General features: G+C 43.4%; 1 protein-coding gene across 1 annotated transcript; it reads left to right on the top strand.

Moving 5' to 3' along the window:
- Window positions 1-383: 383 nt before the first annotated feature.
- LOC147450614 (CCA tRNA nucleotidyltransferase, mitochondrial-like) lies at window positions 384-2959 on the top strand. Its single transcript, XM_086520754.1, has 2 exons — window positions 384-1138; window positions 1337-2959. Exons 1-2 carry the CDS (start codon window positions 549-551, stop codon window positions 2064-2066), a joined length of 1320 nt encoding a protein of 439 aa, XP_086376880.1. The 5' UTR covers window positions 384-548; the 3' UTR covers window positions 2067-2959.
- Window positions 2960-14337: the final 11378 nt, after the last annotated feature.

Raw genomic sequence — 14337 nt, 5'->3', positions numbered from 1 at the left:
CACATTTGGGATACATGTCGACCAAGGCAGTGTCAAGCATGTTGTAGATTGTTATTATACATTTTCCGTTCTCTACGTTCTGCATCGTACCACATGGCTTCAAGATGCAAGCATAGGTGATTGCATCTAGAGAAATGTCCTCTCTTTGTATTTGCTGAAAACAACCCAGAGCTTTCTGGTCCTGCCACTGTTGAGCTATCCCGTAGTCAATGTGTTCCAAGAGATGAAATTCTAGATAGAAAGCTGTGAGCCCCAATCGAACACACGATAAAAAACGTTAGCCTCTGATAAAAAACGTTTGCGCCAATTGGCTTAACCCCTGGCGTCCTTTAGGAAAAGCACCTTAGGCTTACCAAGTAAAAAGGGCGAGCAAATAGTAGGCCTACCTTGTTGATCAAAGAAAGCAAAGAGGGCGGGACCGTAAAGACAGAATTGTTGCAGACGTTGTTGGCGAGATCTAGGCTCCTGCTTTCCCCGTCGCGACTGTGGTTCTCATCGTTCGACACACAAGGCGGTCTTCTTCCTGGTCGTCTCACAACAGCTCCGTCATGCCTCATAAGCAGTATTCCTTGGCGGACTCCATTCTCATTTCCAACCTCGAACAGAAGATTTTTGAGACCCTTAAAGACGTTCTTGTCCATTCTCAGCTCAACATTCAGCTTCGAGTGGCAGGTGGCTGGGTTCGCGACAAGCTTCTAGGAAAGGAATGCCACGATATCGACATAGCGCTTGAGGGTATGCTAGGAAAGGCCTTTTGTGACAAAGTGAATGAGTACTTGATCAGTAAGAATCAACAAGCTCGGAAATTTTTGATAATACACAGCAACCCTGCTCAATCGAAACATTTGGAAAGTGCTCGAATGAAGCTTTTGGGAGTAGACATCGATTTTGTCAATCTTCGCTGTGCAACTTACGCCATAAACGGCCAGATACCAACTATGACGCTTGGCACGCCCGAAGAAGATGCTTTGAGAAGAGATCTAACAATAAACAGCCTCTTCTACAACATTAACACAGGTTCCATAGAGGATTTCACAGGCAGAGGGTTATTGGACCTGCGCCAAGGCATCATCGCGACTCCTTTGCCTCCAAAAACTACTTTAATGGAGGACCCACTTCGAGTTTTGCGTGTCGTCAGGTTCGCCACAAGATTTGACTACATAATTCAAGAAGATTTAAGAGAAGCCGCTGCTGATATTGATGTAAGAACTGCCCTATTAAACAAAATCAGTCGAGAGCGGATTGGAGTAGAGATTGACTTAATCATTAATGTTGCAAATCCTGTCCGAGCTGTGGAAGAGCTAGTTGATTTGAATCTCTTTTGGTTTGTCTTCAGAGTGCCGCAAGAGCTAAAGAAGAACATACCTGATGGACTTGAAAGGTTGTGCTTGGGAACTCTCAAAGCTATGGTTGAAGTTTTGGATATGGTTAATGGAGCTTTCAAATTGACAGTGGATCAGAGGAGGATTGGTTACTATGCAGCACTTTTGCTACCTTTAAGGAAGTTCCATCGTAAAATGAAAAACAAACAGACTTCTTTGGTGAGGACCATCATGAAGAACTCTTTGAAGCTGAGAGCCCAGGATGCCAGTCGGGTAATTAGCTTACATAATGCGGCAGATGGCTTAACGACTGTTTTAAAGGTGCTGCTTGATGAACAGGAAGAAAATTTAGGCGTTGTTGAAGCTGAAGACTGGGTAATCACAAGTCAATCAAGAAAAATGATCAAGGCGGGGTTATGGATTGGTCACATAAAGGAGCTTTGGAGGGTTGCTCTCCTCCTTGAATCCCTTGCAGAATCACCCGACCTTCAAGATCGCCAAGGCAAAGAGAGGGCAGACAGATTCTTGGCTGCTGAAGCTGCGATAATGAATTTAGGCCTTGAGAATGTATGGAAGTTAAATCACTTGCTAAGTGGGAAGGAGATTATGTCTGAGCTTGGATTGGAAAAGGGTGGTCTAGTAATCGAAGAATGTCAGACTCGGATTCGAACGTGGCAGTTGTGCCATATGACCGCAACAGCTGAAGAGTGTCTTGAATGGTTTCGAGCCTCTTCCAAGAGGTAAAGACCAAATTGGAGTTTTGGTGAAGCAAAGAGTCTAGTTCCTGTTGTGCAGGTTTTCCGACAGTGCAGATTTCTGCAAAACAATCACTTTTTAGTATGCTGTGGCTCTGCTATATAGCACATGTTGGGTTTGTGCACTTTTACTTTGATACAGGCAGTTCTTGCATAAGGTGCAGCCAATGCAGGCTATGGGAAGACGTTTGTTGTGTGAAGAAAGCATGTCTAGGAGCTTCAATATATTCCCCATGAAGAGTTTTTTGGACTAGTCCACTGTGTAGATGTATGTACAATTCCTGCAAAGCATAAATAATGAGCCTCTGATTGTCTTATAAGAATTCAAAGGATCTTGCAAGATGGAAACACAAATTTTACAGGATACTTTGGGACCCGACATTTGACCTCAAAAGTGGCTAGTGTAAAACCTTCATATAGGCAAGTATGTTCGCTGCAATGTGTAAAATTCCCGAGGGACTATGAGAGTCATAACATTACTTTGTCTCTAGTGAAGTGATAGTGCATCTCAATGTGCTTTTTCCCATATCAGGAATACTTCTAAGGATTGATTGTGTGTAGGGACTCAGATTGAGCATCTTTACCTGTGGAAGACCTCCAGTTACCTCCATCAACCATCTGCTCATGTGTTTGCGAGAATGCTTTGTAAGTGGGTGGCTTTAGAGACTTGAACTTAGGCATTTCAATTCCTTGCACAGTGTCTTGGCATGCAAAATGCCTGGAGAAAGGTGTACAAACGTTTGTGTGCCTTTGTTTAGTTAGTGAATGGGTCCCTTTATTAGAGGGGGCCCCCATGTGACTTCCTTTGCATTTTGTCTTAGAATGCCTATTGTAGAGGCTTCACCTTGTTAACATGATTGCGTCATAATTGTTATGATAAAAGCATTTGTGGTGATTGAGAGCATTGCGACCTGCTAGCTTTTCCTACTAGACATCTCGGTGTTTTGAAAGTCCATATCCATTGGCACAAGGGCTGTCCACGGTTGGTCTTGTGGTGTGCTTGAAGGGAAGTAGGAGTCCCCCTTTACATTGGCTTCTATGTGTTGTGCAATTGCAATTGCAATTGCATGATGGAAGCCCCTGGTCCTTGATCCCTGACATGTAGTGTGAGATCAAGCTGCATTGTGGGTCATTAAAGAATAGCTACATGGGTTCCCTGGTTGAAAGATCTGCCTCTTTATTTTATTTTTTACCAAAAAGATCAGACTTGTATTAGAGAGACTTAAAAAAAAAACTACATCCATGAACCCCAGGAGGGGCGAGGGGATATACAAGAGGTTACAGAGGAGGGGCCAAAAAGAAAAACAACAACAACACTAGTAACCCAGTATTTGGATTCGGTGCTCAATTTTGAGCATCAGCTCATGAGCTTGATCGCAACAACCAGCTTTCCTTCTACTTCCTTAGTCCTCTGTTGGAGAGTCCTCCCCTGGTGAGTTGCCTTCGTCCAGCTGTTCCACGGTGCTTCATAGTTGGCCTTGCAATCTGCGAACACTTTGCTTTGAGCATGGTAGATCCTAGACTGGTCCAAATTTAGCTGGAATATCTGCAAATTGAAGTCAATAAAAAGCATTCTCAGACTTTTAGTCTGGTAAGACTCCTCAAACACCGCTGCATACCTCTCTTTCCACATGATCCAAATGACCTCGGAACGGATTTTGGCCCAATATGAAGAGATGATTTTAAGTGAGTCTCCCAAGAGCCACTGTTTGGCAGAGGGCCAAAACTTTAAAACCTTCTGCCAGTGGGGTCAAGATCATGATAGAGGATAAGGAAGATATGAGGGAGGTCTTCCTTTGTATTTACGCATCGGAAACAAAGTCCAGAACCCTGACCACAATCTCTACATTTTACTCCTGTCCAGATTGCCTTGTGTAGGATCAACCAAAGTAGCAAAGACTTTTTAGGAGGGATGTTTGCATACCATAAAGCTTTGAATTTAGAGCACTACTTTTTTTTGTCCCAATTCTGGCTCCACTTTTTGTTCAGAGTGACATGAAGGGCTTTAGACGGGGCGATGACAGACAGAATCCTCCTCTCCATCCAAATGCCTTAGCCATGGGGGTTCTGAGATCGAGAGCATCCAGAGCTGGTCTACTGGAAGGCAATGCATCCTCGTAAGTAATAAATCTATCTCCCAAGGTTGGTCAGAATTTCCCAATCAGCTCCGAGAAGGAGAGCCATATATGTTCTTGTTTGTTCCAAATGTCTCCCCAAATTCTGGCTCCTTTTCTGTGAATCCTCTTTGCTATCCTGAACTGTCTGGATTGAATAGGGGGGCAAGGTTTAAGGGGGAACTAGATAAAGTCATAGTGATGGATTCTGTGACCCTGAGGGTTGTCCCATTTTGGACAAATTTGCGACCTGAACTTATTCCAAGCACCCCACAGTGATTTCATCAAATCAGATCCCTTGGGAGTGATGTTCATGTGACAAAAAAAATTTGTGACCCATGGCAGTTGTTGCCAAGTCTCGTCTACCTCTAATGCGAAGGAGTTACATTTCCTAAACAGCAGAATGACCCACTCCTCCTCCGGCTGAAGGATGGCCCTGATAATGGTCTTCACTACAAGCTTATCTGCCCAATCTTCTATGGACCGCAGCCCTAGACCCCCCTTATGTTTTGGGAGGCAACATACATCCCATCTTACTTTTGCAGCTCCTCTTTTGGTAGTGTCTCCCGACCAGAGAAAATTTCTGCATGCTTTAGTGCATTCCTTTAGGTGGTTGTCGGATTCCTTCTATGAGACCCTGCTCCATGTACCCTTTTACAAGCCAGTACCCTTTTACAAGCCAATTCAAACCATCGACTGCTATAGCGAACAAGAGGGGGGCCAAGGGGTACCCTTGCCTCACCGACCTATTCAGCCAGAAAGCTTCCGTAATTGCATTGTTTAGAGCCACTCTAGCTCTGGCATTACCAAATAGTGTCTTGACAAACAGAAGGATCCTCGTGCCGAATCCCATATGAGCCATACTTAACAAAATGAATGACCATTCTAGCCTATCATAGGCTTTATCAAAATCAATTTTAGTAAAGACAAAATCAATTCCAGTATCCTGGGCATTTTCTATCCCTTCCCATATTTAGATGATGGCCGCGAGGATCCTTCTTCCCTTGATGAATCCTGTCTGTTCCTTTGAAATAAACTGCGTTAGAGCTGTTGTAGATCTCTTCCCAAACTAAAAGGAGGAACTGGGTGATCCATTCCTTGAAAGTCATATAGAACTCAGACCGGGAGACCGTCTAGACATGGGGTTTTGTTGACTTTGAGTCCCTCTATAACTTTTTTGATTTCACCAATTGAGACCGGGGAGTCCAATCTGTTTGGCCAGCGTGTCTGGAATCATTGGACTTCCGTTTAATTGCAAAAAAAGCTATGGGCTCATTGATTGCTACAGATTCAGCCTATTAAGTGGTTGTAACGCCAATTGTGCCACATGCATCTAGGCAATGTTTTTTTTGGTTTACGAGTCGTTAAGAGTACATGTTAGCTGGTTTTGGCGATGCTTTTTGGTCTCCTACAAATACCAAGTTGTGGGTCTCCCCTCATCACTAAGTCTTTAAGACCCCTGGGCGGTGGGATCAATGGTTGTTGGCCCCACGGGAAACTCGAGGCGGATGGATGGCCCAACAAAAATGGGCACCCACCTTGCGGCCACACTATTTGAACTCAGCACCTCATGCTTGCAAGGTTGATGGCATAACCACTTTGTCCGCACTTATCATGTGATATGAGTGGCAAGCATAATGTTTATAACTAAACTTGGACACCCACCTTCCCTTGTCCTTGTTTGCTAATTGTGTCTTTGTATACTTTTTGTCGATGGACGGTGCCACACATCTCGTGATTCTCGCTTGCAGTTCTCCACTTTGGATCCCATGGTTGGGGCTTCATTGAAGACCTCGTGTTAGTGTTGAGGTAGATCTCCCGTCGAAAATGGTTTTGGATCCATTTCAACTCCAAGGCTTTTCGACCATTGTTGCATTGATGATAGCTTGCCCCATTCTTGAAGTGGTCTATCCATGATTGCCTTCACTCTTGATTATACAAGTGGTGTACTAATGTGTGATTGGTTGAATGTGATTACAATCAAGAGTTTATCAACGTTTAATTTGTTAAATGTGACTGAACTTGTAGCATAGACATCGCATTAAGCACAAGCTCCAAGGGGATTGAGGATGATTGTGGAGCATACTTTGGATGCATGGATGTGTATACTTGCAATGCTCACCTGTTAGGTTTGCCTACCACAGTGTATGCTGCATAGTTTGTAAGGCCCCCATATGAGGAGAAGCCAATAGTGCACGTATATTTGGTGGATTCTAGCTTGCCCCATTCTTGAATTGGTCTATCCATGATTGCCTTCACTCTTGATTATGCAAGTGGTGTACTAATGTGTGATTGGTTGAATGTGATTACAATCAAGAGTTTATCAACGTTTAATTGGTTAAATGTGATTGAACTTGTAGCGTAGACATTGCATTAAGCACAAGATCTAAGGGGATTGAGGATGATTGTGGAGCATACTTTGGATGCATGGATGTGTCCTCATAGATAGGGCGAAGGACACTTGGGAGAAGAAGCAGTTGGTCTCATAATTGTTGCCCTTGAGGGAAAAGGACCGCTTCAACTCCATGCACATCTTATGATCTTTTCCAAGAAATATGAAATGTCTGAAAGCCAAATTATGAATTGAACTTTCTGTTTTGTGTTAAATAAACTATATCTTGTTACTATACTTGTAATGCCCACTCGTTAGGTTTGCCTACCACAATGTATGTTGCATAGTTTGTAAGGCCCCCATATGAGGAGTGCACATATATTTGGTGGATTCCAACTTGTACGTTGATGAGGACTTTATTTGTGATCGTGTGGATGGTACGGAGAAAATTTAGGGCTCACCTTTGGGGTCCTCGAGACAAAGTTTTAGGAAAGATCCGTCGAAACTTCTCGTCAGAATACCTTGGTCGACGGATAGTGGTCGGAAAGTAATCGAAAAACGGCTAGCCGATGGTTGGTAAGTCAATGACCGGTGGCTAGTGGCCTGTCTTCGGCTGGTGTTCGGATTTCAATGGCCGGTGGCCGAGTTAAACTAGGACTTGGTTACACAAGGGCGGTCACACACGGATGCATGGACGAGTTCTACTTAGATATGGCTAAACAAGGGCAGCTACACATGGGCGAATAGAGGCTCCCTTACATCTATATAAGGAGGCCTTCTCAATGAGCCATTACATACATACACACATTCTTATTGAAGAATAGCCAACCCCTTGGCCAAGAGTAATTGCCGTCGCCTCTTCATCAACTCCCCGCATTCCACTCTACAAAATCATCATCAACTCAATTAGTAAAATAAATAAACAGCACATAATTAACCATTACGCCCAGCTATCCCAATTGCAGCTAACCACTACAGCAGGAGGGTGCCCAATCTCGTAACATACTGAGGACAGTTGCTATCCTTGGTGGGAGGGATGTTACGAGACTGGGCACCCTCATGTTGTAGTGGTTAGCTGCAATTGGGATAGCTGGGCGTAATGGTTAATTATGTGCCGTCTATTTATTTTATTAATTGAGTTGATGATGATTTTGTAGAGTGGAATGCGGGGAGTGGATGAAGAGGCGACGACAATTACTCTTGGCCATTTTATATTTGCACAGTATCTTAGAACATCATTCCAATAAGCCACTATGGCTCTGTAAATAGTTGTAGTGGGAACTCCCCTTATGGGTCATGCAAGAACTAATGAGCTTCACTCATTTACAAAAGTGAAAGTGGTTGTAAAGAGGGGCCTCAATTTTTGGCACCTTAAACTCAAAATAATATATTAAATACCAACTCCACAAGAGAGGTGCCGTGGAGTTTGGGGCTAGATTTAGGCCTTTCTCTTGCAGATTCTCTTCTCTACTCTCTTATGCTATGGTTATTTGATGTGTACTCTCTAATCTAGTCTCTATCTCTTACACATCTCTTACACTCTCTTACAAGCTTGTCTATGTCAATTCTATGTTTACTGTGTGTGTGTGTGTGTGTGTGTGTGTGTGTGTGTGTGTGTGTCATAGTCTAGGTGAGTGTGTGTGTTTGGAAATTGGAAGAAGGGGTGGACAGTTTGATGGTGATTGCTTGGAAGCTTGTGTTGAATATTTTAAGTGGTCAATCTCCCCCTCTTCTCCCAACATGTAGCGTTGCGTCATTTCGTCAATGCGAGCGTGTTCAAACTCCTCAGCTCTCAGTCCTTCCTCTCTTGTACATCTGTTTATGCTGGATGGCCATTACAGAAAAATGTCGCACATCTTTGGGGTGTAGTTATGTAATTGAAGTTCTTGTAGAAGCGTGATAATAGGAAAGTAAGTAAAGATGTTGCTTCTTTTAATACAAACGTTGTAGCAAACAAACAATGAAACAACACGATTACTTACATTTGGTATATCCAAAATTTAAATGAGGAGCAACAAGGCATTCAAACAAGTCCGCTAGCCACAACTATAGTCATCAACCTGCGTGGACACGGTGACCCATTCGTGCCGGATGGTAGTCCCTAGATCATGTTCTAACAAAACATGCTCTACACAACATACAAGTTTTTTTGCGGCACTACATACGTAACCACTTGAGTCAGTAACACATTGCAAAGAGATACTACTTTCAAGTGTACCCAGATGTGCCCTTGGGGGGTTCACTATGTGTAAAACTACCATATCACGTGCGTTCAAAACATGTTTGTAAAACCCCTTATCTGTGAATTTTGTTAAGAATATAATGTACCCTTTTCTTTTAAAATCTATAATTTTTTTCCAAATTTGAAAAAATAATTTCCTTCTGTATATATATTTTTGTAAGTTTCAAGAACTTTAAATACCCTTCTGTTGAACTCACGTGATAGGTTACATTTTTATTAGGTGACCTCTCCGGGGATGTGCCTTATGTTTTTACACAACCGTGAAACAACTTGCTTTGCTCGAAGTTTGCGTAGTAGACAATCTTATCTTCAATGTCAAATAACAACACACTCCAATGATCACTACACCAAAACCATCAAAGATGAGGAGAAAGATCCTAAATCCAACATGGTTTTTACAAGGCAAGAAGAAACTCATGATTGATTGTATGCCGTGACCAGAAAACACGCTAGATCAAAATTGACTCTGCTAAACCAGCCTATCAGAGCCAAAAAGGAAACTCCGTTGTTCTGCAACATAAGCGAGATCAACGGATCTATTACGTATATTTTGTTCTGAACCTCAATGAGCAGAAGCCAGATAGCGTGCCTAACATGAATCAATGGCAGAGATAGGACTTAAGATATTTCAGTGGGCTGTCACTGCCACAATTAAACCCATGAGTCAATACCAAGCAATTGGGGCAGCTATCGCATTCCATAAGCCACTGATATGCTTGGTATTGACCCATGTATTAGCGGTAGTGAGCCATCTAATGAACCAAGCGTGACTTATAAAGAAAAAATTGAGACGTAACACATAGCAACGTTGACGACTGCTGCAAAGACATGGGTCAATATCAAGCAAGTGGTATCAGTATCCAATTCCATAAGCCACTGACTCGCTTGGTATTGACCCATGTCTTAGCGAAAGTGAGCCATTTAATGAACCAAACCTGACTTATAAAGAGCTTGAGAAGTACCACAAAGCAATGTTGACGACCACATCCGTTGCGTTGGAGTTGGAGAAAAAAACCTGGCCCTCTATCAGATATTATCTCCAGAGGTGTGCCGAAGTGGCAACAAATGTGCTGAAATATGAACTTTGCCACTTCTTGGACTGTAATGCGTGTGGTGGCTTCTGCTTCCGCCCATTGGGTCATGTAGTCTACACCAACTAGAATGTATAGTTTACCTTATTGGGTCCTTGGTAAAGTACCAATTGCATCTATTTCCCACTTCTCAAATAGGCCATATGAGATGATAGGAGTCTGTGGCTCATAGGTTAGTGTTTGATCACTAGATACTTGACAAGCTCTGCATGTTTTACACCAATGATGCACATCCCTGTTCAGACTAGGCCGAGAGAATCCTGCCCGTAGAATCTTCCTACTAGTAATATCTAGAGCAAAGTGGCCGCCGCAAACACCATCATGGAAACCTCCGTCATTTCACTGGAGATTGGCACTCACCAGAGAATCTGGTCTTTGCCCTTGCAGTACAAGGTGTTGTTTATAAGGCGGTATCTTGTTGCCTTTCGGACAAGCCATTGTTTCTGGCCATTAATGAGATCTCTGGGACATTCACCTGTTTTCAAGAAAATCAATACATCCTGACAAGACTCCCTGGCTAAAGTATCAACGATCAACAACTCAATTTTCCTTTGAGTAAAGGGGAAGCCTACGGCTTCCATAATTTTGTGTCAATATCCTCCAAGATCCCAAGTGAAGAATAGGATAATCACTTTAGCTCCTTCCCAGAAAATACTTAGAATCATGATCCCCAAGATTGTACCAAGAGTCCTCCATCTATGGCTTCCTTGTTCATGTGGAAATTCCCAGTTTTCTTTTGAACCTAGCTCACCACTATCGATGAAGCTAGCAAAAGAGTCACTATCATCTTGGGTGCTGTCAAAAAATCTTTACTAACATTGACAATAAGCCATTGACCTTGCAGCTCAAAGATAAGCTTGATACACACCTGTTGGCAGATACGCCGCGACGGACATCAGCACAACGAGAACTCACCTAACAAGATTTGTCAGCTAAGGATGAAGCTCGACCCGCAGGCGCGTGGAAGCAAGCATAGGGTGTCAACCTAAACTCGACCGACTCTCGACTACTTCCTACAGAGGTCTCTACCCAATATCTAAGCTACATCCTTCAGGACTACATAAGAGGAGATTTCCTACAACGCTTTCAAGAGCCAAATACCCATCAGACGTTCTCGAAATGCTACGGAACTTGAAGGAAACCCTATTAACACCAATAGGTTGCTCTCCCTAAGGTCCATGAACCAAAACCTCAACCCTAAACACCCGGTGCAAAATCACGTAGGATCTCTGGTCAAAATTTGCAGGTCGTTATTTTCGAAAACTAAAGTGCCTAATGTGTAGCTCTACTCAATGCAAACACGTGGATATGTTGAAATGCGAAAACAGACAACGTATGCTCATCGAATCACCAGATATAGCTCGTGGGTCGAGCTCGCAAATCCAGATCGTACACACGCAATGTAGGTATTGGCATGTAGCTCTCTTTGGGGGCAACACGTTGCACTTCTCTGCACTCGATTCCGACCACCGGTGCGTGCATAGCGTCAAGATAAAACTCTCACTCTCTCTCGTACACAGAGTACGCTCACTCACACAGACCAAAAAATTATAAAATGACAAAGGGTTTTTTTCATTAAGGTCAAAAGTGGTATAGATACCTTACAATCTCAAACCCTAATGTTCCAATCTAACCATTCACTCAGTCTAATGTCAAAAATGGGATACAATCTGGAAGCTTCTGCAAGCCCCACTATTTACAAAGGTGAAATGACGATTTTTCTCAATTAAAGAATAGTTACAAGAAATAATATCCTGCCGGACAATCATCCTCCGTTGGGTGTGTCCAGCCGCCCTCCTAAATCATGTCGTCCCCGACATGGCAGTAGAGCTGTTTCTTTAGTGTAGGTTTTCACGCATCTTCAGAAGAGACTCATATCGCGCATGCTGAGCCAGTAATGTCGGGCCGAATATTTCTGTATTGATGGTGAAGAACCTGGTGTAGAAGGATTCTTCAAAGGCCTGGAGGTGATACGAGGACAAAAACATGATTCTCTGATAAAGGGCATGTATCACCTCATGGGAAGGCTGAGCAGACAGATCATTTTCACATCTATATGTGTCTTGGAAGAAGAAGATGCTGACTGTTGCCTGTCCAGGTTTAAAGGTTTCCAAAACTGCCAGAAGGGTTTTACAGATTTTTCTGAGCATGATGCAAGAGAGGTCAGGCGAGCCAGTGAACAATTTAATGGCGCCCGTTGGGGTTTTCACCATGTATTGCTCACTCATTCTCTCGCCTGCCTTCGTGCGTGGCAGCTTTTGGTAGTTAAGCCATGTGGGTTGGCTTTTCTGCAGCAGCTCTTGGGCTTTCCAGGTCCGCATCCTTGGTAGAGGGCAAAAGCTAAGGTTGCCTCTGACTCTTTTAGGCGCCTCTACCTTATGAACTAAATACTGCGGGTATTTGGTTAGCCATGCCTTTCTCCACTTTGGCTGAGAGTCCACAATCAGCTTAACTCCTTCTGGTTTGGAGATATCTGCTTTGTATAGTGGCACTATTGGCTCCTCTTTAATCCGTTTGTTTATTGTAGCAGCTTCATACTTTAGAAGAGGATATGGGAGAGAAGGTTGTAGCCATTCATGCCGAATAATATTGGCATCTAACTTCTGAATGGTCATAGATCTAAATACTCTCTGCTCCCACTCCATTACTTCTTTGGCCGTGTCATTTATTGCCGCTTCTATTGCCTTCTTTAGATTTTCTTCTTCTTCTTGTGTTAGATCCTGGGGTTCTTGTGATGGTCCAACAAGGATGTCCTCTTGCAGAGTGGTGTCCACTGGATCTGACACATTTTCTATGTCAATGCCTTCCATTGCTGCTGGCCTTGTGCTCAAGTGTTGCTCTTCAGTCTGTTGTTGGCCTTTCAACTCATCTATCTGCTTCTGATATGCCTTCTTTTCCTGTTCCGCTTGATCTCCCATGTTTACTAAGAGGTCGTTCAGATTTGCATTGGTTTTTTTAGCCTCTTCTAGCTTCCTCTTGGTGTCTTCATCCTCGTCCATCTTCTTTTTCAAGGCTTCTAGCTCATTTTTCATGGCCTTGTTCTCATCTTCCAGACGGCTTTGCATTACTAGAGATCCCTCGGCCAACAACAGTCTTTTTCAAGGCTTCTAGCTCATTTTTCATGGCATTGTTTTCATCTTCCAGACGGCTTTGCATTACTAGAGATCCCTCGGCCAACATCAGTCTTTGTCTCTTCTCTAGTGTCAACTCCTTTTGAAGCTCCTTCATCTGTTCTTCATATAGATCATTCTCTGAATTTGTGCCAGTCGAGGTAGCAGCTTTGACTCTGGCCGGAGATGCCCTTAGCCTTTGGATGGTCTGATCTTTCACTTTCATCTGATCTTTTAGCTCTATCACTTCATCTTGGCTTGCCTCATGTTCTATCTAAGCCTTTTCCTTAGCATTCCTCAAGGTTTCAACCTCTTTGGACTCATCAGCAAGCTGCAGTGTCAAATTGTCCCTCTCTTTCTCCGCATCTGTCCAGTGACTTGATGATTTTCTTGTATTCCTCCTCTGCTCTTTGAAGCTTTTGTTATGCTGCCTGATTCTGTCGTTCCATCTCTTGGCATCTTTGTAGTGCCGCATCCAGATCGGCTTCTGGATCTGGCTTCTCATCTTTTGGCTCAGCTTCTGCCTTCTGCTCTTCCTCTTTATTTTTATCTTGCTTGGAATATTTTTGTTCATCAGGTCTGTTCAACTCCTCTTTTTGTTGGGTTTGCGGAGGACTAAGAGGAGGTGGTTTTGGTGGTGGGTTGGATTCCCAATAGGACGGTGGAGTTGATTACTTCTTCTTAAAATCCCAATCCGCCTTTGTTTTTCTCTATCTTTCTTGGCCTTCCTGCTCTTCTAGCAGCTGCCGTCTCACTTCGTCCACCTCTTCGTCTGTAAACGGTATATTCGGGATATTCTCCGCCATAGCATCTAAGATCTCTAAGTTCTTGATATAATCTTCAAACTGATCCCTGTGAATCCTTCGGGATGATCCAGACATAGCCTCAAGGGATGACTTCCACAACTCGCTCAGATCTCCTTTTAGTGCTCTCTCGGTTCTGAAACTTTCCATCAGTCTTTCTAGCCGTGCCGCTTTCTGTGACTTTGTTTCCTTGATTGGCACCTGTAGAGTTTCTTTATTTCCCTTCTTTGGCTCTGGTGGCTCTTCTAGCACGGTCTCTAACCGACGCTTCAACCTTGTGGCTACCCTGGGCGCCTTAGGAGGTTCTTCTTCCTTGTATTCTTTCAACTTGAGCCAATCATTTTGCGAGGGAGGTAGAGGCCAGTTTCCCTTGGCATGCAATGCTCCATAGACAACTTTTGTTATCAGCTCACCAGGTACAATATAGGTGGGATTTTTGGTCCCCATCTTCACAAGATTGTCGTGGATGTAAGCGGAATAATTTATCTCTTTTGGTTTGCTCTTCTACATTTCCCAGGTGAAAGTGGTGGCAATAGCTCCAGGTGGCATCCTGTATTTCTATGGCCGC

Source organism: Adiantum capillus-veneris, chromosome 9, assembly GCF_014529385.1.
Source record: "Adiantum capillus-veneris isolate H3 chromosome 9, ASM1452938v2, whole genome shotgun sequence".
NCBI lineage: Eukaryota > Viridiplantae > Streptophyta > Polypodiopsida > Polypodiales > Pteridaceae > Adiantum > Adiantum capillus-veneris.
The sequence above is the reverse complement of the archived record's forward strand: the minus strand, read 5'-3'. Positions and strand labels throughout refer to the sequence as shown.